We start from the raw sequence: 25,438 nt of genomic DNA, 5'->3' as shown, positions 1-25,438 counted from the left end.
TAAGGATTAGTGTCCTCTCTTCAGAGCCCATGTCACATATTTAACTCTGGATTAGGAGCCATTTACCAGAGTATTATATACCAGCTTCTTGTGGCATTTTGCTGCTGAGTAAATGATTTCTTATCCCACTTAATATTATTAGGGTGACTGCTGTATAAATGCATTAACTCTAATTCAGCAAATTAATGTTAGGTATTTTTTTAAAATGTTGGCCGTGATATCTTTAAAAGACAGTGGCTGTCATGAAAAAACATTTAAAAGTTAATGGGAGCCGGGCAAGCTATGTTGGGGCCACTGCATTCCAGCCTGTGTGACAGAGCAAACCTCATCTCTAAATAAAAATTTTTAAAAAGTTAATGGGAGGGAAAAAAGTAAAACTATATACATTTTGAAGTAAACTGAGGAAATACTGTGGATTTCTAAATGAGGTTATATTTCAGGAAGATTCAACAGATTAACATTTAGCCTTGATTTAGTGCTTGAGTGTAGAATGTTTGACCTGAAGACTCTTTAGATTTGGTTTAAAAACTTAATGTACTGTGATAATTGAAAAATTTTATAAGTTGAATACCTTCAGTCAACTTAGCCCTTGTTTTACAAAAGTTGACCGGGCACGGTGGCTCACACCTGTAATCCCAGCACTTTGGGAGGCTGAGGCAGGTGGATCATGAGGTCAGGAGTTCAAGACTAGCCTGGCTAACGTGGGTGAAACCCTGTCTCTACTAAAAATACAAAAACTAGCTAGGTGTGGTGGCGTGTGCCTGTAGTCCCAGCTACTCGGGAGACTGAGACAGAAGAATCACTTGAACCTGGAAAATGGAGGTTGCAGTGAGCCAAGATCACACCACTGAACTCCAGCCAGGGTGACAGAGCGAGACTTCGTTCTAAATACAGTTGAAATTGTGACACTTAGTATACTTCCTTATATTATGGTGTGCCCACTCCCTCCCCTTTTTACTTCAGACCTTATTTCAGTCATGATTGCTTTCATTGTACTATTGTAGGTGAACGAAATTTAGGAGGTTTATTTCTGTGTTGAGCAGGATATTCTCTGAAGTTACTACATATTTTGAAAGTAGCTATTAGCCCTTTCCTCCCATCCATTCTCTAGCCATGTTTTTTTCTGCTTTGTTGTAACTGCTGCTTTCTGATATGTGCTGCTTCCTTTTTCTTTCATTCTTTTATCCTACATTTGGTTTTATCTTCCGGCTTCCAAATCTGGAAAACTTGGGTTTGTTATTCTTTGGTCAGTTTGACAAAGCAACATACTTAATTGCCTCTTTTATATTACCATTAACCTAATTCTGTGAACTCTGTCTTCCCTTAGAATTGAAAAAGACTACGTGTACAAAAATCCAGTTAGTAGAAATAAGTTCTAGTATTTGATAGTACAACAGGGAAATTATAGTTAACATTTATTTCTTCTACCAAAGTAGTTAGAAAAATTGCAGTGCTCCTAACACAAATAAAAGATCAATGTTTGAGGCCGGGTGCAGTGGCTTTACACCTGTATTCCCAGCACTTTGGGAGGCTGAGGCGGGTGGATCACCTGACGTCAGAAGTTCGAGACCAGCCTGGCCAACATGGCAAAACCCCATCGGTACTAAAAATACAAAAGTTAGCCGGGTGTGGTGGCACACGCCTGTAATCCCAGCTACTCAGGAGGCCGAGGCAGGAGAAACGCTTGAACTTGGGAGGCGGAGGTTGCAGGGAGTTGACATGCCACTGCACCTCAGCCTAGGCACCAGAGCGAGACTCTGTCTCAAAAAAAAAAAAAAAAAAAAAAAAAAATCAGTGTTTGAGGTGATGGATATCCCAGTTACTCTGATTTTATCATTATATATTGTATGCATGTATCAATATCACATGTACCCCCAAAATATGTACAACTATTATGTCAATTAAAATTTTTTTAAAAGAAACAGATGACATTTATGAATCCCCTCTACAAAATACCCAAGTTATCCTCTTTAGTTTCTTATTATACCTTTATGTGAAAAGAGGGCATTCACTGAGCAGGTGACCTGTTCCAGTACTGGATCACTCATAAGTTTTCTCATACTGAACAGAAATCTTCCCTCTTGCTAAATTTAATTGGTCTTGTCTCTTGGAGCCATTCATGTCCTGTTCTTTCCATTATCCTGACAGTTTCTAGTATACTCGCCATAACTTTGATTCCTGGTTGTGGAATCACATCCTTTCTGGTAGGCATATCATCCCATTGAGGCTGAGAATATGTTCCTTTTTTTTTTCCTTTGGAGTTTCACTCTTGTTGCCCAGACTGGAGTGCAGTGGTGTGATCTTGGCTCACTACAGCCTCCACCTCCTGGGTTCAAGTGATTGTCCTGCCTCAGCCTCCTGAGTACTTGGGATTACAGGCATGTACCACCACGCCTGGCTAATTTTTTGTATTTTTGGTAGAGATGGGGTTTTACTGTGTTGGCCAGGCTAGTCTTGAACTCCTGACCTCAGGTGATCCACCCGTCTCGGCCTGCCGAAGTGCTGGGATTATAGGCGTGAGCCACCGCGCCTGGCAGAAAATGTTCTTTTATAGTTAGCTTTTTTTGAGCTACAGTATTAGCCCCTTTAAATTTAATCTTTAATCCAGTCTTGGTTTTTAAATCTTAATTAGCTTATATCATTGGACGATTTATTAGAAGTACGCCATTTATGCGTTTCTCAACTCCTTTTTTTTGAGATGGAGTCTCACTCTGTCGCCCAGACTGGAGTGCAGTGGCACGATCTCGGCTCACTGCAAGCTCCTCTTCCCGGGTTCACGCTATTCTCCTGCCTCAGCCTGCCAAGAAGCTGGGACTACAGGTGCCCGCCACCATGCCTGGCTAATTTTTTATATTTTTAGTAGAGACGGGGTTTCACCGTGTTAGCCAGGATGGCCTGGATCTCCTGACCTCGTGATCCACCCACCTTGGTCTCCCAAAGTGTTGGGATTATAGGTGTGAGCCACCATGCCCAGCCACCTTTCTCAGCTCTTATGGTCAGCATCTCACCAGAAACACTTGCCACTTGTTTGGTTCTTTTGGTCTATCATTGGGCCAATAAGCAGCCTGACTGCTGTTTACCCAACTCTCCTGTTACCTGTGGGTTCTAACAAATAGCTTTAAAGTTGTTTTATGGTTAATTCGGTGTTCAACTTTGGGGAAAGGAGTGCTTAACTGCCATTTTAATTTCCAGGGAACTACTTAAAGTAGTTCAGCATATTACCCCAGTGTAAAATAAAACATGTAGGGATTCCAAAGTTACTACCTACAAAAGACAGATTACTCATTTTAGTAGCGTTTATCAACACCTTTCCTTAAAAACTTAAGTTTTTAGTATAGCTTTAAAATTTAACATCTTCAGTGATTGGTTCACTCTTAAGTAACTGCACGTGTTTATGGCCTTCATCTCTACATACATAGAAGGGGTTAAAGTTACTGAAAAGTGAAGGACGTGATTAGGCAGTATTGCTTTTTTTGAGACAATCTCACTGTCACCCTGTCCTAGAGTACAGTGGTACAATTCAGTTATAAATCACTGCAGCCTCAAACTCCTGGACTCAGACAATCCTCCCGTCTCAGCTCCCCAGTAGCTGGGACTATAGGAGTGTGCCACCACACCTGGTTAACTTTTAAATTTTTGTGTAGAGGCAGGATCTTATGTTCACTGGGGTGGTCTCAAACTCCTGGTCTCAAGAAGTGATCCTCCCACCTCAGCCTCCCAAAGTGTTAGGATTACAGGAGTGAGCCACCGTGCCCTGCAATAATTGTTTTAAAGTGTATTGTACTGGAAGGAATGATAGCCTTGCTTCTACAGCTAGATTATGAAGTACCAGAATATTGTGCTTCCAGCTTCTAGCATAGTGTCTGGTGTTACTGTGATAATAGATAATGAGTGCTTACTCCTGAGTGCTTACCTGTATTTTTTCTCAACAATCTTAGAGGTCTCTGCCTTACAGTTGAGATAACTGAATCATTGAGATTAAGTAGTTCACAGTGTTGAGTGCTGTAATTCAAATCCAGACTCACCCCAGAGCCACTATGTTTATACCATCTCCCATAGTTGAATGAATAATACAATTTGTATAACAATGAAACTTTTGAAAACCCTGGTCATTTGTTTCTTAAAATATTGTTTTTAAGTGGAAAGACTCACCTGACTATTTTAAATGCAAGTCTTTTCCAGTGTTTGAGGCAGATCTCCAGAGAGCAACCATAGGTGGTAAAAAGCATTGTATACAAAGGACAAAACACTTTTGCAGCTAAGAGAACTTTGAATATGAAAGTATGAATGTGGTGTAATACAGAGGTTGCTGTCCTAACCAAAATGTTCTTCTGATTTCAGGCCAATAGTTTTATTTTTATTTTTTATTTATTTTGAGATGGAATCTTGCTCTGTCATCCAGGCTGCAGTGCAGTGGTGCAACCTCAGCTCACTGCAACCTCTACCTCTCAGGCTCAAGCAGTTCTCCTGGCTCAGCCTCCCAAGTAGCTGGGATTACAGGTGCCCTGGCTAATTTTTGTATTTTTAGTAGAGACAGGGTTTCACCATACTGATGAGGCTCACCTCAAGTGATCCTGCCACCCTAGCCTCCCAAAGTGCTGAGATTACTGGCATAAGCCACTGCGCCCGGCTTCAGGCCAGTATTTTTAAGTATCAGTTAATAATTGTAGGAAACATCATTTCAGGTTGACTTTTCTCACCTTTAACCTTTCTTACAGCACAGTGCAATCTGGCCCTACTGCCACTTCATCTGGGTTATCTAGCTTGAGTTGTAAAAAAAAAAAAAAAAAAAAAAATGGGGGAAGAAGTTGGGTTAAAACTGTTCACCTACCCACCATTGGAACATAATGGGTAAACACAAAGTTAGAGTTACTATTTAAAAGCATTTTTCAAATTTATATTTTGCATATAAATAGGTGCTATGTATACTCATACTTTGTTTTGTAAGTATGGATTTATTTGGAATTTAGCTCAACTAAAATTGACTTCACCTGGATTCCCAGAGTGTACTTGAACTTTAAAGGAAGCAGGGTAGTGAGAATGGGTGGTGGGGTTTTTTTGTTTGTTTTAATGTTTACCTAATTCTACTACTAGAATTATTTTTCTCCCCCTTAACTGAAAATTTAAAAATTACACATTTATTGAGTCTTCCCATCCCCAACACAATGATCTAATTCAATTACAGAGTGTAATGTTTAAAATCCTGATCAAATGACTCAGACTGTAGTAATAGTTTTAGACAGAATTTTATAGGATGATGATTTAATTTTATCTGTTGTCTGGGATGATCTGTAATCATGTATCTTACTAGCCGAAAATGACGTCAATGAGATTATTAAAGGTCTGCTCTTTTAAGATCTGTAAGTCTCCTACCACTGTCTTTTTAAATTTTTAAAAATTTTTATTTATTTATTTTTTGAGATGGAGTCTCACTCTGTCGCCTAGGCTGGAGTGCAGTGGTGTGATCTCGGCTCATTGCAAGCTCCGCCTCCCAGGTTCATGCCATTCTCCTGCCTCAGTCTCCCGAGTAGCTGGGACTACAGGCTCCTGCCACCGCGCCTGGCCAATTTTTTGTATTTTTTAGTAGAGACGGGGTTTCACCGCATTAGCCAGGATGGTCTCGATCTCCTGACCATGTGATCTGCCTGCCTTGGGCTCCCAAAGTGCTGGGATTACAGGCATGAGCCACCGTGCCTGGCCCATACCACTGTCTTAATTTAGGAAAAATGAAACTTTCGTTTTGAACAGTTTTTTTAATCTGTTGTGAGGTTTGCTTGAATTGTGTTCTTATAAATGAAGTTTATTTTGTTCCTCTCTCTCTGGCATGGACTCCTTAAGTGTCTTACAGAGTCCCAAAAGGTTCATCCCGTATGTTCTATTTTCATGTCATGAACACATGAAACTTCAGATGGAAAGCTTGCCAGCTCATTAGAAAATGTTCCTAAATATGAACGGTCATGCTTCACGAAATTCATTGAAATCAGTATGTAAATAGATGACATTGTCAGGGACTGATACTCAATTGTATTGTCCTCAAATAATAAACTGAACACTAACTTCAAACTTCAAGTATTGCTGCCCAAAGCATTCTGCTTTAAACCACAAATTCATGTGCCAGCTGCATTCACAATTGTATTGACAGTGACTGGGTGTTAAAGTTGTATAACTTACGGCTATAGTTTGTCCTTTAAAAAATGCAAGTTCTTTCAGTTTTGTAAATGTTTTATTCTCACTATGTCTGTTTCTTTTCTTTTTAAGTCTCTTTTGGAAAAGTTCTTGATCCCCAATGCTTCACAAGCAGAGAGCAAAGTCTTCTATTTGAAAATGAAAGGAGATTACTATCGTTACTTGGCTGAGGTTGCCGCTGGTGATGACAAGAAAGGTATGCTGTTTTTAAACCTGTTGGTTGAACTTGTATAAGATAACATAGTGAGGAAGAGTCTCTGAAGTGTAAATAATTCCTTGCTTTTAATTGCTTAGAGTGCTGAATAAGGAGTAGCAGTGCTTTTTTTGTGTTCTGAGAATATATATCTACTGCCTAATACTGGTATTCTAATATATATGCTTTCTGAAAACCCAATTTTGTGCACAGGGATGTTTTTTCAAGATTTTAAGAAAAGTGACCAGCCTGAGCAACATCTCTCTCTACAAAAAATGTTTTGAAAATTAGCTGGGCATGGTGGTGCAAGTGCAAGCCTTTGGTCCCAGCTAATCTAGAGGCCGAAGTGGGAGGATCACTTGGGTCTGGGAGATCAAGGCTGCAGTGAGCCCTGATTGTGCCACTGCACTCCACCCTGGGTGACAGACCCAGACCCTGTCTCAAGAAAAAAGAAATAGTGGTTACAGTGTAACTGAGGAGCAGTGCAAACTAGTTAATTTTTAAAAAATATAACAGTAATGGAGATTATAAAGTTGTTTTATCTTGACATTGACCAATGACTAGTGTGTACCAGGAGAAAACTCCTTTTAAAAAAAAATTAAAGGGCCTTGTTCAATTAACCAGTATTAAGCTGTTACAGATTAGTATTTCAAAGGATACCTGAGATATTAAAGGTTTGGTTTGAGGGGTGAAGATACAATGCACACTTTATCTCAGTACGTTTTGGTGTGTCTTTATCCAGGGATTGTGGATCAGTCACAACAAGCATACCAAGAAGCTTTTGAAATCAGCAAAAAGGAAATGCAACCAACACATCCTATCAGACTGGGTCTGGCCCTTAACTTCTCTGTGTTCTATTATGAGATTCTGAACTCCCCAGAGAAAGCCTGCTCTCTTGCAAAGACAGTATGTATTTTACCTGTTACATAGAAATTTAGCAGTCTTTATTACTTGAGCACTGAAATCTAATGTACTATTTTTAAATCATAGGCTTTTGATGAAGCCATTGCTGAACTTGATACATTAAGTGAAGAGTCATACAAAGACAGCACGCTAATAATGCAATTACTGAGAGACAACTTGACAGTAAGTATATAACAGCATCATTAGTGATGAATGTGGTTGAAGAGGTTATGTTTTACTCTGAGGAATTTTTATTAAATCTTTTAAAAATTTTTTCTCAACACAATTCATAGGCTCTCATAAGTAGCTACTGTTAAAATCATATGAAGGAAAACTACAGAAACTGAAATATTAGACTAAGAACTAAAAAATATACACATTGATGTTACCTTTGTTACTAAAATTTGAATGTTAGTATCAAAAGTGTACTGAGGCTCTACATGTTTTAGTTCCTTTAAGAATGATTTTCTTGCCCATCCAGTTGCCTCTGTATTTGTAAAGATAATGGTAGGGAATTAATAACTTGAGTTATAAAATCTCAGGTGTCTGCAGAATCTAAGTGGAAGTCTATTTTGCCTAGCTGCTGCTTTTAAATGACTTAATATGAAAGGTCGTGATTGTCCTTGGGATACTGCAGATGTATAAAAAGAAACAGTGTCACTATCACACTGGAAACATCAACAGTAATTCCCTAATAATGTTTGAATATCTAAATAATACTTGAATTCCAATTGTCTCTCTTTTTTTAAGTTATTTGAATTGGGATTCAAATTCAGTCCACAGTGCAGTTGATTTGTATGTCTTGTTTCTTAGGTCTTCTCATTCAGATCAATATTAGATTTGAAATTTTGAGGCTTAGGTGAAAAAATTATCAAGCATTTGCTGTGTTGTGTCAGGTAAAGAGGTAGGAATTGCAGATGATAATCTAGTATTACTGTTTTTTTGTTAGACTTTTAGGGCCATTTCTCTTGGGGATTATATAACCTCATTTTATACATTTCTCTTCCAACTTTATTCTAGTCCACTGCCATTTTCTATGAACTAGTTATATATTCTAGTGCTGAAAATCTTGAGTTTTTTGAATAGCATTGTATACTTGTTTATTAAACCTAAAATTACTTTATTAGCGCAATTTGGAGCTACCTATAAACTTTTCTGATACTTGAGTCAAGATAATAAGCTATAGTAAAGAATGAAAGAATCTTTATATCAAATGTTAAGAAGCACTTTGTTAACTAACTTTGGTATTAAGGATTTTTCTTTTCTAGTTTGAAGTGATGACATTTTTCAAGTGATGACCTGAGACCTAGATACTGTGTTTTGTTCTCATCACTTTTTGAAAGGCCCTGATCTACTGTCTGCTTCCAACTGAATTTTGCTATCAGTATAGCATGAAGAGCATATATTGCAATAAGAAAACCAGGGTTGGCCGGGTGTGGTGGCTCACGCCTGTAATCCCAGCACTTTGGGAGGCCGAGACAGGTGGATCACGAGGTCCGGGGTTCAAGAACAGCCTGGCCAAGATGATGAAACCCCATCTCTACTAAAAATACAAAAATTAGCTAGGCATGGTGGCGGGTGCCTATAATCCTAGCTACTCGGGAGGCTGAGGAAGAGGATTGCTTGAACCCGGGAGGCGGAGGTGCAGTGAGCTGAGATCATGCCACTACACTCCAGCCTGGGCAAAAGAGCGAGACTCCCTCAAAAAGAAAACCAGGGTTTTGATTCTAATTCTGTCATTACTTATATGTCTTCTCTGAGCCTTATTAGTGTTAGCTGTCACCATTATAGGTTGATAAGACCATTTATCTGTCAAGAAAAGAAAGTATCCCAAAACTTAGCATTTCAGTCTGAATTTGGTTGACCAAGACTGTCAACACATTACTCTAGAAAAAGAGAAATATTTTGTATCAAATTTTCATGTTTATACAGAAAATTCAAAAATCCTTGAAAGTTGGAACAGGAAGAGACACATTAGAAACAATTTCATCTTGCATTTACAAAACCCCTTGATTTCCAAGAGGTCATTTGGCTATCTGTGTGACCTTGGAAGTAGTAGTCTCTTTTCCAGGCCAGAGATATATTTGCTTAGTAGATAAATGAAGCTAATGGATGATTTGGGGAATATAAAAATAATAATTAGGTGGATTTTTCCCCTTCCCCTCAGTATTCATGTGTAAGTCATATAAAATTTAAGATTGTCTTGAATCCTTTTGTAATTACCTCTGAAAATCCCTAGAGAGTGGTTAAGACTTAAACGTTTTTAACATTGGAGCAGTTGGCATAAATAGAGTTCATAACCCTACCACCTATGGGACAACTTTCATTTTTACCTCTTAAAAGATTTGGTTCTGGTTTTTGTCCAGCATGTTTTGAATCATACGATAGGTTAGTGCAAAAGTAATTGAGGGTTTTGCCATTTAACGTAATGGCAATTACTTTTGCACCAACCTAATAAATATACAAAGGTTTGTTTTTCTAAGCTTGAAGTGTTAGAAAAGCTAGATTTGTAGTTTAGCTCAGAGTTGAGGCTGGTCGTTGAATTTCATGGACTATAGGATTCTGTTTGGAGTGTGAGTCATTCTAAGATCTACCAGGGGAGAGTAGTCAACCCTAGCTCCTTCAGCATGGGCCAAATTAGATGCTTCTGGTATAGTTGGACTTAACCTTGGATGTCCATCTTTCATATTGGGGCTCTTTAGGTTCTGACACCTATTGATGCTTAGTTTTTAAAAAATAATTTAGGGGCCGGGCGCGGTGGCTCACGCCTGTAATCCCACCACTTTGGGAGGCTGAGGTGGGTGGATCACGAGGTCAGATCAAGGCCATCCTGGCCAACATGGTGAAACCCTCTCTCCCCTAAAAATACAAAAATTAGCTGGGCATGGTGGCACACGCCTGTAGTCCCAGCTACTCAGGAGGCTGAGGCAGGAGAATCACTTGAACCTGGGAGGTGGAGGGTTCATTTCCAGCCTGGTGACAGAGCAAGACTCCATCTCAAAAAAAAAAAAAAAAAAAAAAATTTCTTCTACTTTCTCTTCACCTTCTATGGATACCCAAAACTCTTCCTGTATCTGAAGATTATTTGAAGGCAACTCGGTGGTATACTTACCCTGGTTATACAGTGGTTACAGAGAAAGTAAATTTGTGTATTGAGATGTTTTTGTATCTTGAAGCTAAGTGATGCTGCTATTTTTTTTTTTTTTTTTTTTTTTTTTTTTTTTTTTTTTTTTTTGAGACGGAGTCTCCCGCTGTTGCCCAGGCTGGAGTGCAGTGGCGCGATCTCGGCTCACTGCAAGCTCCGCCTCCCGGGTTCCCGCCATTCTCCTGCCTCAGCCTCCTGAGTAGCTGGGACTACAGGCGCCCGCCACCGCGCCCGGCTAATTTTTTGTATTTTTAGTAGAGACGGGGTTTCACTGTGGTCTCGATCTCCTGACCTTGTGATCCGCCCGCCTCGGCCTCCCAAAGTGCTGGGATTACAGGCTTGAGCCACCGCGCCCGGCCGATGCTGCTATTTTTTTAAGAATGCTTTCCAACTAAAACGTTTGGGTATCTTGGCAACATATATACATATATGAAAACTTTGGTCCCCCCCCCCAATCCCACTGAAACTTGCTGAAAAATCTTTCCTTCTTTTACCAGTTGTGGACATCGGATACCCAAGGAGACGAAGCTGAAGCAGGAGAAGGAGGGGAAAATTAACCGGCCTTCCAACTTTTGTCTGCCTCATTCTAAAATTTACACAGTAGACCATTTGTCATCCATGCTGTCCCACAAATAGTTTTTTGTTTACGATTTATGACAGGTTTATGTTACTTCTATTTGAATTTCTATATTTCCCATGTGGTTTTTATGTTTAATATTAGGGGAGTAGAGCCAGTTAACATTTAGGGAGTTATCTGTTTTCATCTTGAGGTGGCCAATATGGGGATGTGGAATTTTTATACAAGTTATAAATGTTTGGCATAGTACTTTTGGTACATTGTGGCTTCACAAGGGCCAGTGTAAAACCGCTTCCATGTCTAAGTGAAGAAAACTGCCTACATATTGGTTTGTCCTGGTGGGGAATAAAAGGGATCATTGGTTCCAGTCACAGGTGTAGTAATTGTGGGTACTTTAAGGTCTGGAGCACTTAGAAGGCTGTAGTAGAAACATACCCCATGGACACCACAGGTTAAACCATGTGTATCTGTGGAACACTCAATCTTAATGTGCACACCTTTGACTACAGCTGCAGAAGTGTTCCTTTAGACAAAGTTGTGACCCATTTTACTCTGGATAAGGGCAGAAACGGTTCACATTCCATTATTTGTAAAGTTACCTGCTGTTAGCTTTCATTATTTTTGCTACACTCATTTTATTTGTATTTAAATGTTTTAGGCAACCTAAGAACAAATGTAAAAGTAAAGATGCAGTAAAAATGAATTGCTTGGTATTCATTACTTCATGTGTATCAAGCACAGCAGTAAAACAAAAACCCATGTATTTAACTTTTTTTTAGGTTTTTTGCTTTCGTGATTTTTTTTTTTTTTTGATACTTGCCTAACATGCATGTGCTGTAAAAATAGTTAACAGGGAAATAACTTGAGATGATGGCTAGCTTTGTTTAATGTCTTATGAAATTTTCATGAACAATCCAAGCATAATTGTTAAGAACACGTGTATTAAATTCATGTAAGTGGAATAAAAGTTTTATGAATGGACTTTTCAACTACTTTCTCTACAGCTTTTCATGTAAATTAGTCTTTTGGTTCTGAAACTTCTCTAAAGGAAATTGTACATTTTTTGAAATTTATTCCTTATTCCCTCTTGGCAGCTAATGGGCTTTTACCAAGTTTAAACACGAAATTTATCATAACAAAAATACTAATATAACTGCTGTTTCCATGTCCCATGATCCCCTCTCTTCCTCTCCACCCTGAAAAAAATGAGTTCCTATTTTTTCTGAGAGAAGGGGAGATTGATTGGAATTCCATTTAAAATTTTGGTATATGGCATTTTCTAACTTAGGAAGCCACAATGTTCTTGGCCCATCATGACACTGGGTAGCATTAACTATAAGTTTTGTGCTTCCAAATCACTTTTTGGTTTTTAAGAATTTCTTGATACTCTTACAGCCTGCCTTCGATTTTGATCCTTTATTCTATTTGTCAGGTGCACAAGATTACCTTCCTTTTTTAGCCTTCTGTCTTGTCACCAACCATTCCTACTTGGTGGCCATGTACTTGGGAAAAGGCCGCATGATCTTTCTGGCTCCACTCAGTGTCTAAGGCACCCTGCTTCCTTTGCTTGCACCCCACAGACTATTTCCCTCATCCTATTTACTGCAGCAAATCTCTCCTTAGTTGATGAGATTGTGTTTATCTCCCTTTAAAACCCTACCTATCCTGAATGGTCTGTCATTGTCTGCCTTTAAAATCCTTCCTCTTTTCTTCCTCTCTTCTCTAAATAATGATGGGGCTAAGTTATACCCAAAGCTCACTTTAACAAAATATTTCCTCAGTACTTTGCAGAAAACACCAAACAAAAATGCCATTTTAAAAGAGGTGTATTTTTTCTTTTAGAATGTAAGCTCCTCAAGAGCAGGGACAATGTTTTCTGTATGTTCTATTGTGCCTAGTACACTGTAAATGCTCAATAAATATTGATGATGGGAGGCAGTGAGTCTTGATGATAAGGGTGAGAAACTGAAATCCTAAACACTGTTTTGTTGCTTGTTTTATTATGACCTCAGATTAAATTGGGAAATATTGGCCCTTTTGAATAATTGTCCCAAAAATTACATTCAAATAAAAGTGCAATGGAGACCTTGGGGTCTTTATTTCCGGGAGAAAAGATACCTTCTGCATCTAGGGCAACAATCCTTTTCCCTCACAGCTCTTTATTTTACCTCACTCACTGATTTCTCCTGACCCCCAAGCCAAGGAGGTAAAATAATCATACATATATTTTAAGTCATATTTTATAGCTAAGGGATGTCAAGCTAGACTGAAGAGTTTTTTTTTTTTTTTTTTTTTTTTTTTTTTTTGAGACAGTCTAGCTCTGTCACCCAGGCTTGAGTGAAGTGGTGCAATCTCGGCTCAGTGCAACCTCCGCCTCCTGGGTTCAAGTGATTCTCCTGCCTCAGCCTCCTGAGTAGCTGGGCATACAGGTGCCCACCACCGTACCCGGCTAATTTTTGTGTTTTTAGTAGAGATGGGGTTTCACCATGTTGTCCCAGCTGGTCTTGATTTCCCAACTTCAGGCAATCCGCCTTCCTCAACTTCCCAAAGTGCTGGGATTACAGGAATAAGATACCGTGCCCAGCAGAGATGCGCTATTATTCAAGTAAATAAAACCTGAAACTTGGCACATTTGCCTATTTAATGTGCATCAGTCATCTGAACTAGGTTGATTTTGGAATAATGAAAACACTTCATTAGTATTAACTAATGTTTTCTACATAGTAGCTCCCAATAGATTAAGGAAAATTTCCAACCCAAGATTTTTTGTCTTGGAATTTGAATAATGTGTTTGTAACTATCGCCTTGATTGTCCCAAATCCAGGCTTTATGTCTGCTTTTGTCAATTTAACATCCTAGTGCCAGGAAACTGGAAAATCCAAGGATTTTTTTGTGTAAAGTATTGAAATTTGTTTAAAACAAGAGTCTCAACTCTTGCTTAGACTGGGGTGCAGTGGCGCAATCTTGGCTCACTGCAACCTTCGCCTTCCAGGCTCAAGTGATTCTCCTGCCTCAGCCTCACAGGTAGCTGGGACTACAGGCGTGTACCACCACGCCTGGCTAATTATTTGTATTTCTAGTAGAGAGGGTTTCACCGTGTTGACCATGATGGTCTTGATCTCCCGACCGTATGATCCACCCACCTCGGCCTCCCAAAGTGGTGGGATTACAGGCATGAGCCACAGCGCCCAGCCTGGTATGTTTTTTTTAAATTGGCCACTTGAGAGTTGTCCTTCAGAAAGTGGAGCAGCAATGTGATTATTAAAAACGATGGGCTTTCCTGCAGCTCTGGCTTACGGTCTTTGTTTTTCCAGTTAACAGCTGTTACTTCATGCTGTTAAAGTCATAGAGGATGGGGGGAGTAAGAGAATATGTTCAGTGGCTTAATTTTAGGGCTCAGTTTGTTCTGTTTTTCCTGCAAAATAGTCACCAGTCTTGTCATACTTCAATGCATATTTTAAAATAAGTCAAAGCCAATTTGGAAGCTGCTATCTTAGATTATTTGTAGTCAGACTTCAAATGGAGAGTGAAACTTTGACTTTGAAAACTATCTGGTGCTCTATGCTCAGTGACGGTCTTACACATTCCTCTAGGGGAAAGGTCAAGAGATAAATTGGGCTTTATTGTATTCTGTCATGTACCATACAGGAAATACTATGGTAGAACTGAAATATGTACAGTATTAATGTGGTGGCTGAGACTGGCACTTGGAAAATAGACTTGGATTCTTTGCTAAGTGTGAAACTAATTACTTTTATGTGACTTGTAGCAGTCACAATCTCCTCGATTGATTATAGCTCCTTTTCAAAGTGGAGAGACCTGAATATAGATTTTAACAGGATGTCCAACCTTGCCAGACAAGCAAGCATACATGTCTCTGGGATGCAGAAGCAGTTACAAGTTAATATATTTAAGCATACTATTAGCCAATCCTAGGTGATAACAGAGATGTGAATATTTGATCATATTTGAATTCATTCCTTGAAAGCCCAAGCCTAACTGGTCTTAATTGATTAATTCTTAGTATTCTGAATTTTAGAATTTAAAACCCTGTGAATCTTCAGTTGGTGCTTACATTTTCTAACATTGGATGTTTGCTTTGGCCAGTTCCTGTTCTGTGTGTTTTCTTACAAAGGCTTAGAGATTCATGTTTGAGTCAAGACTTGCAGAATGGGACCCACATGGATATATAGCATGATCAAGATGCGGGGAATTAAGAACTTAACATGTTCCTTGTAGGTTTGGGGGCTATGTGGGAGTATAAAAAGAAATAGGCTATGTCTAAACTCCCGAGGGGAACTTGTTTTATTGCCTATTCTCAGCACTTAGTTTCAAAAATTCTGAATCTTTAGGTTGGTTGGAGCCCAGGAATATGCATTTTCTTAGCCGACTCCCATGGTTATTAATGATGTACAGTTGTCCATACAGCTGATGTCTGTAGGGGGAGGAGGAATACAGATGGGAAAAATGCAAGACTACATTTTAAGCCAAAAAAAGGCTTTTTGTTTGTTTTGTTTTCTAAGAGGGATCTCACTACGTTACCCAGTCTAGTCTCAAACCCTTGGCCTCACGCAGTCCTGCCTCAGTCTCCCAAGTAGCTGGGATTACAGGTGTGCGCCACACCTGGCCAAAATAAAAAGGCTACTTGTAAAACAAAAAGTTTGAATCTGCTTAGCAGATCATGTTTCCCAAAATAAGAGATTAAAAATAGAGGTTATTTATCAGAACAAATTTTTTTCACATTAATTACCCTGACTTAGTTTGGGAACAGATGCCATTTATAACTTTTACTGTGTTGAGGGAAAGGTTGCCCACACACCTATAAAATGTGATTTTGTCAATTTTTTTAGTGAATGCTACTTGTATTTTTCTTACCTTAGGCCATATATTGAAGTCAACCTGAGGTGAATGAGCAAACTTTAGAGTGAGTAACTCGCTGACCATTAAATGTAAGGAAAGCTCTCTGAAAATGGACGCAGCACTAACTAGAAAGAAAAACACATATAAACTCTGAGTCTTAAAGCTACAAATCTGACTGTGAAAACTGACACAGGTTGAAAAGACGGCTGAGACAAGACAAACATAACAAGATTGTTACCATGAGTAGAGTGAGCAAAACTTCGTCTGTATTTACAGCCACTCCCCATTGTTTGCATTACTGCCTGAGCACCTCCTGTCAGATCAGTGGCAACGTTAGATTCTCATAGGAGCACAAATGCTATTGTGAACTGTGCATGCAAAGGATTTAGGTTGCACATTCCTTAACAGAATCTAATGCCTGATATGTCCCTGTCTCCCACCACCTCCAGATGGGACTATCTAGTTTGCAGGAAAACAAGCTCAGGGCTCCCATTTAAGTGGGATAATTATTAAGTTGTATAGTTATTTCATTATGTATTACAATGTAATAATAATAGAAATAAAGCACACAACAAATGTGCTTGAATCATCCTGAAACCAACCCCCATCCTGTCCATGGAAAAATATGTCTTCCACCAAACTGGTCTCTGGTGTCAAAAATGTTGGTGACTGCTTTAGAGGAAATGAGTCACATTTAAGTCCATATTGATTCAGTCCATATTGGTGAGGCCCTCCAATTACACCCAATATATGGCCAACTCTTACGCTTTGTAGTATTTTTTCTCATCTTCCTTTGGGATTCTTCAAGGGCTCTGTATTTAACTGAATTGGTTTTTTGTAGGAAAAGTCTACTGACAACAGAATTGGAAGTACAGAATTTACTTACGGTCTATAAACAGTATATATCAAATATAAATATGGTTGTTGGCTTTTTTTTTCTTTCTTTCTCAGGATTTGCAAGAGAGGAGTCCAGAAAGTCCTTTTTGGAGACTTTAGTCCCTTGTTAGAGGGTCTTTATATAAAGGGTCAAAGTTGAAGAGCCCAGATAATTGGAAATGAGAGATTTTCTTTTGAGAAAGCTTTCACGGGCCAGGCATTTCTCCCCATCATGTGCCCCCCTAGTGGAGGAGGGGAGAGAGGGTGCTCTACTGGGAGCACTTCACAAACTTCTGGAATGTAACCCATGTGGCACAGAGGGTGATGCCAGGCTCTGGGGAAGTGTCAAGTCAGGAGATACTAGCTAGCTGGCTGTGCTGATGGCAGAATAGGGAGAAGTGACTGCTGTCAGAAATGGCCTATTCCCTCAAGGTTTGTGGAGGCCAAGAATGTGGATGTGTTCCCAGCAGGTGAGGATCAAGACAGTCTATAGCTATCTTAAAAGGAACTGAGCTTCTAAAGCAGTCTATGTGGGATGGACTGACTGAAACCAGAGTCAACCAGGAGCTGGTGGAGACGGCTCTCAAAAGAGAATCAGCGACAGGTCTCCAAATAATCCATAAGGGACTAATTTGAAAGGTGGCTTAAATGTCTGTCAGGGTCTAAGGAGACCAATGCCCAGTTTTTCTCAGTTCCAGACAAGTGAGACCTTTTCTGCCCCCACCTCACTGCAACCCCAGTGGAGCCAGCGCAGCCAGGGGGTAAAGGAGGAGTGGGCTAGGTAAAGATGTAGAGATGAATCTGACCACAGATCCTTTATACCCTGGACCACAAAAGGGAGAACTTGAATGGGAAATGCAGTTAGGGGTTTGGACTACTGTTTTGTGACTAATACATAGGACTAGATACTTTCATCCCCACATGTAAGACAGTCAGCTCACAGAGAAAAATGACAAGGTGGGTCTGCAAATGGAATGGAAGCATTGGCACACCAAAACTTGATCTACAGAGCCATCTGAAACTATAAACAAATATGCTGATGAATATTAAGATTAAGAAGATGAAAGAATGGAAACCAAAGTTTAAAAAATCAGACAGTATGGCAGTTAATCTAATTTAAAACTAAAACCCAGCTCAGACTAAGAACACATGTTCTCACCCCCTGCTTGATTTGTTTTCTTTCAAGGGCCTTTAAAGCAAAACACTAACCATGAAGAGTTTTACTTTTCCCAGGAAATAAAATACTTTCTAACACAAAACAGCAGCTTTAGTTTTTAACTGAGAATAAAGTCTTATTTACTCTTATTTTTTAAAAATCCAGTATCTCGATTGTATCATTTACACATTCAAATATGTTCAGTGTTGTATAATTTTTGGTGATTTGGGGTTAAAGATCTTTTTGTTGGTTGCTTTTTTTTTTTTTTTGAGACGGAATTTCGCTCTTGTTGCCCAGGCTGGGGTGCAATGGCGTGACCTCGGCTCATTGCAACCTCTGCCTCAGCCTCCCTAGTAGCTGGGATTACAGGCGCCTGCCACCACACCTGGCTAATTTTTGTATTTTTAGTAGGGATGGGGCTTCACCACGTTGGCCAGGCTGGTCTCAAACTGCTGACCTCAGGTCATCCACCTGCCTTGGCCTCCCAAAGTGCTGGGATTACAGGCGTGAGCCACCATGCCTGGCCACATATTCTTAACTATAGGAGTGAACATTAGATATTCTGCTATTTTTTTTTTATTTTTAAAAAGTTTTAAATTTACAGAAAAGTGACAGAAAGAGTACACAAAGTTTTAGGTACCCTTTTATTTTACACAGACTTCCCAAATGTCAACATTTTTCCTTTATTTTTTCTCTAAAAAAATTAATTGAAAATTGCAGATATGGCCGGGCGCGGTGGCTCATGCCTGTAATCCCAGCCAAGGTGGGCGGATCACCTGAGGTCAGGAGTTCAAGACCAGCCTGACCAACATGGAGAAACCCTATCTCTACTTAAAATACAAAATTAGCAGGGCATGGTGGCACATGCCTGTAATCCTAGCTACTTGGGAAGCTGAAACAAGAGAATCGCTTGAACCCGGTAGGCAGAGATTGCGGTGAGCCAAGATCATGCCATTGCACTCCAGCCTGGGCAGCAAGAGTGAAACTCTGTCTGAAAAAAAACAAAAAAGAAGTTGCAGATATGATGCTGCTTTACTTCCATAGACTCGGTTTTCTTTTTTTCTTAAGGACATACAAAATAATTAGTCTCATATAAAATTATATAATCAAAATAAGAAAATTTAGTTTCATATAAAATATAATTATCAAAATCAGAAATTTACATTGCTATGTTACTGTAATCTACAGAACTTATTCAAATCTATCAATTGTACCATTAATGTCCTTTGTAGCAAAAGAAACAATTTTTTGTCTAGGTCTTGGATCCAATCCAGAATCTCCAATCACATTTAGTTGTTAGGTCTCTAGTCTTTAGTCTCCTTTAATCAGGAACAATTTCTTGGTTTTGTCTTCATGGCCTTGACAATTTTGGAGAGTAGAAGCCAGTAAGTTTTTATAGTGTCCCTCTTTTTATTTCCTCTAATGTTTTCTTGTTAGTTTCATTAAAGATCATTTGAGATCAGTTGAGTCCTTAGGCATCCTAACGAAAGCCACATGATAACTCTTTATCCCTTTACTGATGCCATTAAAGAAAAATAACTTTTCAGATTAAGAAGTTAGAGGACCCATTATTTAATCAACATTTTCACTGTTGATAATTGCTAGCAGGAGATCATTTCTACCAGCAGCAATTACCTGACTGACCTCCAGCAGGAACTCTTACTGACGAAAAACTGTCCTCAGCTAGACCCTGCATATACAAGAGGATATCAGCAAGAAGCATACCCCCCTCTACCCAGGGCAAGCATTCTGGGGAGACACTCCAGCCAAGTGCTATACCCAACAGAGACACAATTTAAGCTTCGGAAGGGCAGAAACTGTCCTCTTTATCATTCTGTTCTCAGCACTCAGCATAGAACCTGGCACAAGGCAGATACTTAGCAAACATTTGTGAATAAACCTTGAATCCCCTTCTGGCACCTGTGTTTCCTAACAAAAAGTCTACCTTTCTTCCTTTGTAAAAACCAAAGATAATGGATGACAGAATAGGTACTCAAAAAACTGTTGGGTTGGAGAGAATGGATCTGACTTGGGAAATTTGCTTTTAAGACCTTATTTCCAGAATAAAGTTTTGTTTTGTATTTAACAGCTGATTGTTCTTTAAAGAAGCAATGTCTGACACAGGGTATCAATAATAGTACCAATTGAGCTGGGCACAGTGGCTCATGCTTGTAATACCAGCACTTTGGGAGGCTCAGGCAGGAGGATTGCTTGAGACCAGGAGTTGGAGACCAGTTTGGGCAACATAGAGAGACCCTGTCTCTACAAAAAAAACAAAAATTAGCCAGGCATGGTGGCACTCGCTTATAGTCACAGTTACTCAGAGGGCCGAGGTGGGAGGATAGCTTGAGCCCAGGAGGTTGAGGCTGCAGTGAGCCATGATTGCTCCACTACACACCAGCCTAGGCGACAGAGCGAGACCTTGTCTCAAAAAATAAAAGTAAAAACAAAAGCATCACTTGGAGTTATTGGTTAATTTGAAAGGGACTTTAGGAAGAAATGTACCTGGCTTCTAGAGTCCTAGTGCACAGCCAGCTTTCTTCTGGATGCCTGTCCTGAGGACTGCTGGGCTGGCGCTTGTTCATAGGCATCACATGGATCTGGCCTTTTCTGACCTCCACAGGGGCTTGTTTTACTCTTTCCAGCCCATGATCAGAGTTTTACATCTATCTTCACAGGCATATTCATGGTCCCAGGATTTTGTTGTAACTTAAGTCTTTGAGAATGAAGAGAGCTCATCCTTGGGATATTTTAGTATGATCTGGTTGGCCTGAGACCACAGCTACATTGACCTGGTAACATAGAGTGACACGGACTACGCTTCTAGGGCCTTGGTGGGGTTTGTGTGTCTACACATGTGTGTGTGAGAGAGGGAGGTGGAGCCAGAGTTGGAGAGAGTTTAGACCCAGTGCAAGCCTGCCAGTTCTGATTTGGAAAGAGCAGCTCCTGAAAAAAACACCATCCACCTGTTTCCAGACTGATAATGAGGCTCAAGAAATAAAGATGCTAGAACAGTAATTCCTAAACTAGAATCACCTGGAGAGCTTTAAGAACTCCTGATTCCCCAGCAGCACTCAGACCTCTGATGTGTCAATAGTTGAGGTGGGACCACCAAGGTAGCATTCCTTTAAGCTCCTCTGATGATTCCAATGCAGTCGAGTTTGAGAACCAGAGTACAAAACAGGTCGCAGATAAGGAGCTGTAGGACTACACTGTCCAATACAGCAGCTGCTCGCCGCCACAAGGGGCTATGGAGCTCTTGAAATGTGGCCAGACTGAATTAAGATGTGCCATAAATAAAAGGCGTACAAGGCACACTGAACTATGAAGACCTAGTTTAAAAAAAAAAAAAAGAATGTAAAAATATCACTGATGATTTTTAGCATCAGTTTGAAATAATGCTTTCAATATATTGGGTTAAATACAATATATTAAAATAATTTTATCTCTTTTTGCCATTTTAAAATGTAGCATTAGAAAATGTTAAATTACATATGTGGACTACATTGTATTTCTACAGTGTTGTTTCAGAAAATCAAATTATTATAAGCAAATACATTACTCCTATTTAAAGAGATCCTCTGCTTCCGTTAGGAATACAGTCAGCTACATGTAAGAAAAACCCAGCTGCAGTGGCTTAACCAAATAGGAATGAATTTTTCTCCAAAGAGTCAGGGTTTTCTTTTTTTTTTTTTTTTTTTGAGACGGAGTCTCACTCTGTCGCCCAGGCTGGAGTGCAGTGGCCGGATCTCAGCTCACTGCAAGCTCCGCCTCCCGGGTTCCCGCCATTCTCCTGTCTCAGCCTCCTGAGTAGCTGGGACTACAGGCGCCCGCCACCTCGCCCGGCTAGTTTTTTGTATTTTTAGTAGAGACGGGGTTTCACCGTGTTAGCCAGGATGGTCTCGATCTCCTGACCTAGTGATCCGCCCGTCTCGGCCTCCCAAAGTGCTGGGATTACAGGCTTGAGCCACCGCGCACGGCCAAGAGTCAGGGTTTTCAAATTGCGTAAATGGTGGCTCCTCAGGTCTCCAGGGACCCAGTCTCCTGTCTGTGCATCCTCCAGTTGCTTCATTGCGGGACAGTGTTGGTTCTATCTCTAGGTATCTGGAATTTCTGGACCCATTACCAAGGATTCTCACAGGATAGGTCCAGATGGAACCCAGGAAACTACATTTCAGATGGGTAATCTAGGTGCTTCTGATGTGTGTTGTTTGAGAAAAAGTGCCCTAAGTGTAGATTCTATTAACATAAGGCAGCAAAACACAGTGGTTAAGAGCCTTGACTCCAGAGCAGCCCATCTGACTCTGCCACTGGCTGTGTAATCTTGGACAAGTTTCTTAACCACTCTGGGCTTTGCTTCCTCATTTTTTAAAGTGGGGGTGATAATAGCACTGACTTTATAGAGTTATACCAAGTACTAAATGAATACCTTGTAAAGTGCTTGGTCCATAGGAAATATGATAGAAATATTTGTTAACAAATGAAAAAACATAAAGTGACTTCAGAGTATAAAGCTCACACATAAAACACAAAGCAAAACCCAGACCAAGGTCTGTCTGATTCAACAAGGAAAAATACGAGTCACTTTTAAAGTCAGACAGTTGATCGCTTACAAAGCACAAAGAGGAGTAAGCTGAGAGCCAGCTCCACAGTTTCCTGGTCCCACACACAGAAGGGAGAACGCAAAAGTAACAGGGGCGGATGCCATGAAAGTTGTGGGTGCCCCGTTACTGAGGAGCCACTTACAGACGGCAGCAAGGTGGTTTCTTGTTCTGAGGGGTACTGGGCAGAAAATCCCACGCTTCATCAGAAACTGGAGGCCATGAAAAACTGACGGCCGTGGCCGCCCACCTGAAGCGGCTACTGTGAAAACACCAGCTGCAGCCAGGGAGGCGCGGCTGGGGCTCCAGTCTCCACGGAGCTGGCCGGAGCCGGGAAGAGGCCGGAGCCCCGCCCCGTTCTGAGTCGGCGGGGCGGAAGCCCTACCCTCCTGCGCAGCTGCAGCTGCAGCTGCCCAGTCACCGCTCCCAATCCCGGCATCCCTGTGTTCTTGGGGCCCCGGGAAGTCCCCCTTCCTCCGCAGGCTCAGAAGCGCCTGCTCCAGATGCCTGGCTTCTCCCGTCTCCCAGTGTCTGCTCTGGGACAGCGCAAAGTTTTGGCCAAGTCCGGGGCGCTTTGCAACCAGGCCGGGTGTGCGTAGACTTGGGGCAGCGCTGCCATGCCAGCCCCATGCCAGCCCCCTGCCGCCTCTGCCCCCTCCAAACTTTGGGTGCCAACGAGCACGGGGAGGAAGACTGAAAAGGGCCTGCAGGCCCCCTTTGGCACGGATAGGCAGGGCGCTGCGGTAGATAAACCTGTCGATGGCAGCAGGAGACAGACAGGTTCCTGGGTGGAAAGGGGTGGTCCCGGTGAAGCTCCACTTTCTTTTTTTTTTTTTTTTTTTTTTTTTTTGAGGAGTCTTGCTCTGTTGACCAGGCTGGAGTGCAGTGGCGCATCTCAGCTCACTGCAAGCTCCGCCTCCCGGGTTCCCGCCATTCTCCTGCCTCAGCCTCTCGAGTAGCTGGGACTACAGGCGCCTGCCACCAGCCCGGCTAATTTTTTTTTTTTTTTTTTTTTTTTTTTTTTGTATTTTTAGTAGAGACGGGGTTTCACCATGTTAGCCAGGATGGTCTCGATCTCCTGACCTCGTGATCCGCCCGCCTCGGCCTCCCAAAGTGGGGATTACAGGCATGAGCCACCGCGCCCGTCCAAAGCCACACTTTGAAGACAGGGACGGCCTGAGGCCTGGGGCCCGTCCGTTCCCAGTGGAGTCCACAGCGGGAGTGAGAACCTACTGTGTTTTTTCCAGCCCCGCCCATGGCCACCCATGGGCCAATCAACACGCACTTCCTCCCTTCAACACCCATAAAAGTCCCAGACTCCGCTAGACTCACAGACAGATGTCAGGATGACCTGCCTGTGGATAAGAGCTTCTCACTCCAGGTCTCCTCTTCCCTGAGAGCTGGACACTCCTCAGGACCACCTGCCTGCAGCAAGGAGCTACCCACTTCAGGTCTCCTGAGAGCTATTCTGTCACTCAATGAAGCTCCTCTCTGCCTTGCTCACCCTCCAGTTGTCCATGTACCTCCTTCTTCCTGGACTTAGGACAAGAACTGGGACCCACTGAATGGTGGGACTGAAAGAGCTGTGTAACACAAACAGGGCTGAAACGTGCCCCCCACTCCACTCACCATGTTGCAGGCGACTAGGAGAGAAGAACTGCTACCCTTTGGGGAGCCCAGATCTAGGAGCTCCCCAAGCCAGGGCTGTGACACCCTCTTTGGGGCTCTGCAGTTCCTATTGTCTCCAAGCTTCTGGGTGCCACCACGTTGCCCAGTGCCTGCAGTAGAAGCACTTGTGATATGCCTGATCCAGCTACAGCCTCACATGGAGCAGATACCTGGGCCAGCACCTGGAGCTGTCCTCTCTGGCACAGCCCATACACCTGGCAGCCCCTACACCTGGCTGTGCGCATTGGCCAGACCCTGTGCTTTCTCACACCTCCCTTGCTGCTCAGCACCTGGCTTGCCCTTGGCAGGTGTGGGATCCGGGCTGGTAGCGTAAGCCAAGCACAGTCTGCTGGGCTGAGTGGGCAGAACAATCCCAGGGGGCCCAAACAAAACTCGGGCAAAGACGCCACTGGCCACAGAGGTTTCCAGCTGAAAAAGTGACACCCCAAGAATCCTGTGACGAAACTGTCTCCTGACAGCCTTCCAGAGGACATAGAGAGGTGAGTGGGGGATGGCCTCATAGCAGCTTCATAGAGGTCTCCCTGTCTCTGCATTCTGGGAGGATCCTGAGGTCTTCTGCCAAGACACGGAGAAGCTGTGACACAAGCCTTTGTCCATATGGGTAACATGCAGTGGTGCTAAGGCACCATGGCAGAGCCATTCCCTACACAGAGCCATGTAGCCTTGGCCAGGAAGGGATTTGGTTAAATAAGGAATAAATCATACCCTGAAAACATAATGGCTATTTGGATAGAATCATGATGTACCTCGTAGGGAGGATGTGTTTTTGTTTTTCCTGGAAGTTTATATTGCATTAGTCACTAGAAGAGTGACATCTGGTTCTAAGCAAACTGGAAGGTCGTACTGGATACAAAATGAGAAATGAGTCTTGTCAGGCCTAGCGTGCAGGTCTGAGAGTAGAGACCTTAGCAAGGATCACAGAGCCTGAAAAGCCACTGCGGTGGTGAGGAGAAAGCATTTGGGCATTGCTGTGGGGTGTCGCTTGGTACAGCTAACTCAGAGGACAATTTGGCAATATCCCTTCAATTTCAAAGGCACACACCCCTGTACCCAAGCAATCTACTTCTAGGAAAGTATCCTGCAGAAATACTCATATACCAAAGTTATTCAATGCAGCTTTGTTTAAATAGCACATGACTGGAAACCACCTATATCTCCATCAGTCTACTGAATACCACACAGCCATAAAAAGAAAGAGGAAGCTTTGTTCTCACATGAAAAAACCTACAAAATATATTGTTAAGTAAAAGAA

General features: G+C 41.5%; 1 protein-coding gene and 1 long non-coding RNA gene across 21 annotated transcripts in view; one reads left to right on the top strand and one right to left on the bottom strand.

Moving 5' to 3' along the window:
• The window catches only part of YWHAZ (tyrosine 3-monooxygenase/tryptophan 5-monooxygenase activation protein zeta), a 42,079-nt gene extending 22,287 nt beyond the window's left edge, over positions 1–19,792 (top strand). For 8 of the 20 annotated variants that reach the window (XM_077942630.1, XM_077942629.1, XM_077942631.1 and 5 more), the window contains 4 exons: positions 6,259–6,382; positions 7,122–7,285; positions 7,370–7,465; positions 19,502–19,792. In XM_077942630.1, the coding sequence (XP_077798756.1) occupies positions 6,259–6,382; positions 7,122–7,285; positions 7,370–7,465; positions 19,502–19,777 (660 nt within the window). In that variant the 3' untranslated portion in view covers positions 19,778–19,792. 20 annotated transcript variants of the gene reach the window in all.
• On the bottom strand, positions 1,304–2,610 carry LOC144330831 (uncharacterized). Its single transcript, XR_013397385.1, has 2 exons — positions 2,482–2,610; positions 1,304–1,507 (listed from the first exon to the last, which is right to left on the bottom strand). It is a non-coding gene; the product is annotated as an uncharacterized LOC144330831 (long non-coding RNA).
• Positions 19,793–25,438: the final 5,646 nt, after the last annotated feature.

Source organism: Macaca mulatta, chromosome 8, assembly GCF_049350105.2.
Source record: "Macaca mulatta isolate MMU2019108-1 chromosome 8, T2T-MMU8v2.0, whole genome shotgun sequence".
Classification (NCBI taxonomy): Eukaryota; Metazoa; Chordata; class Mammalia; order Primates; family Cercopithecidae; genus Macaca; species Macaca mulatta.
This window is presented reverse-complemented; position numbering and strand designations above follow the sequence as displayed.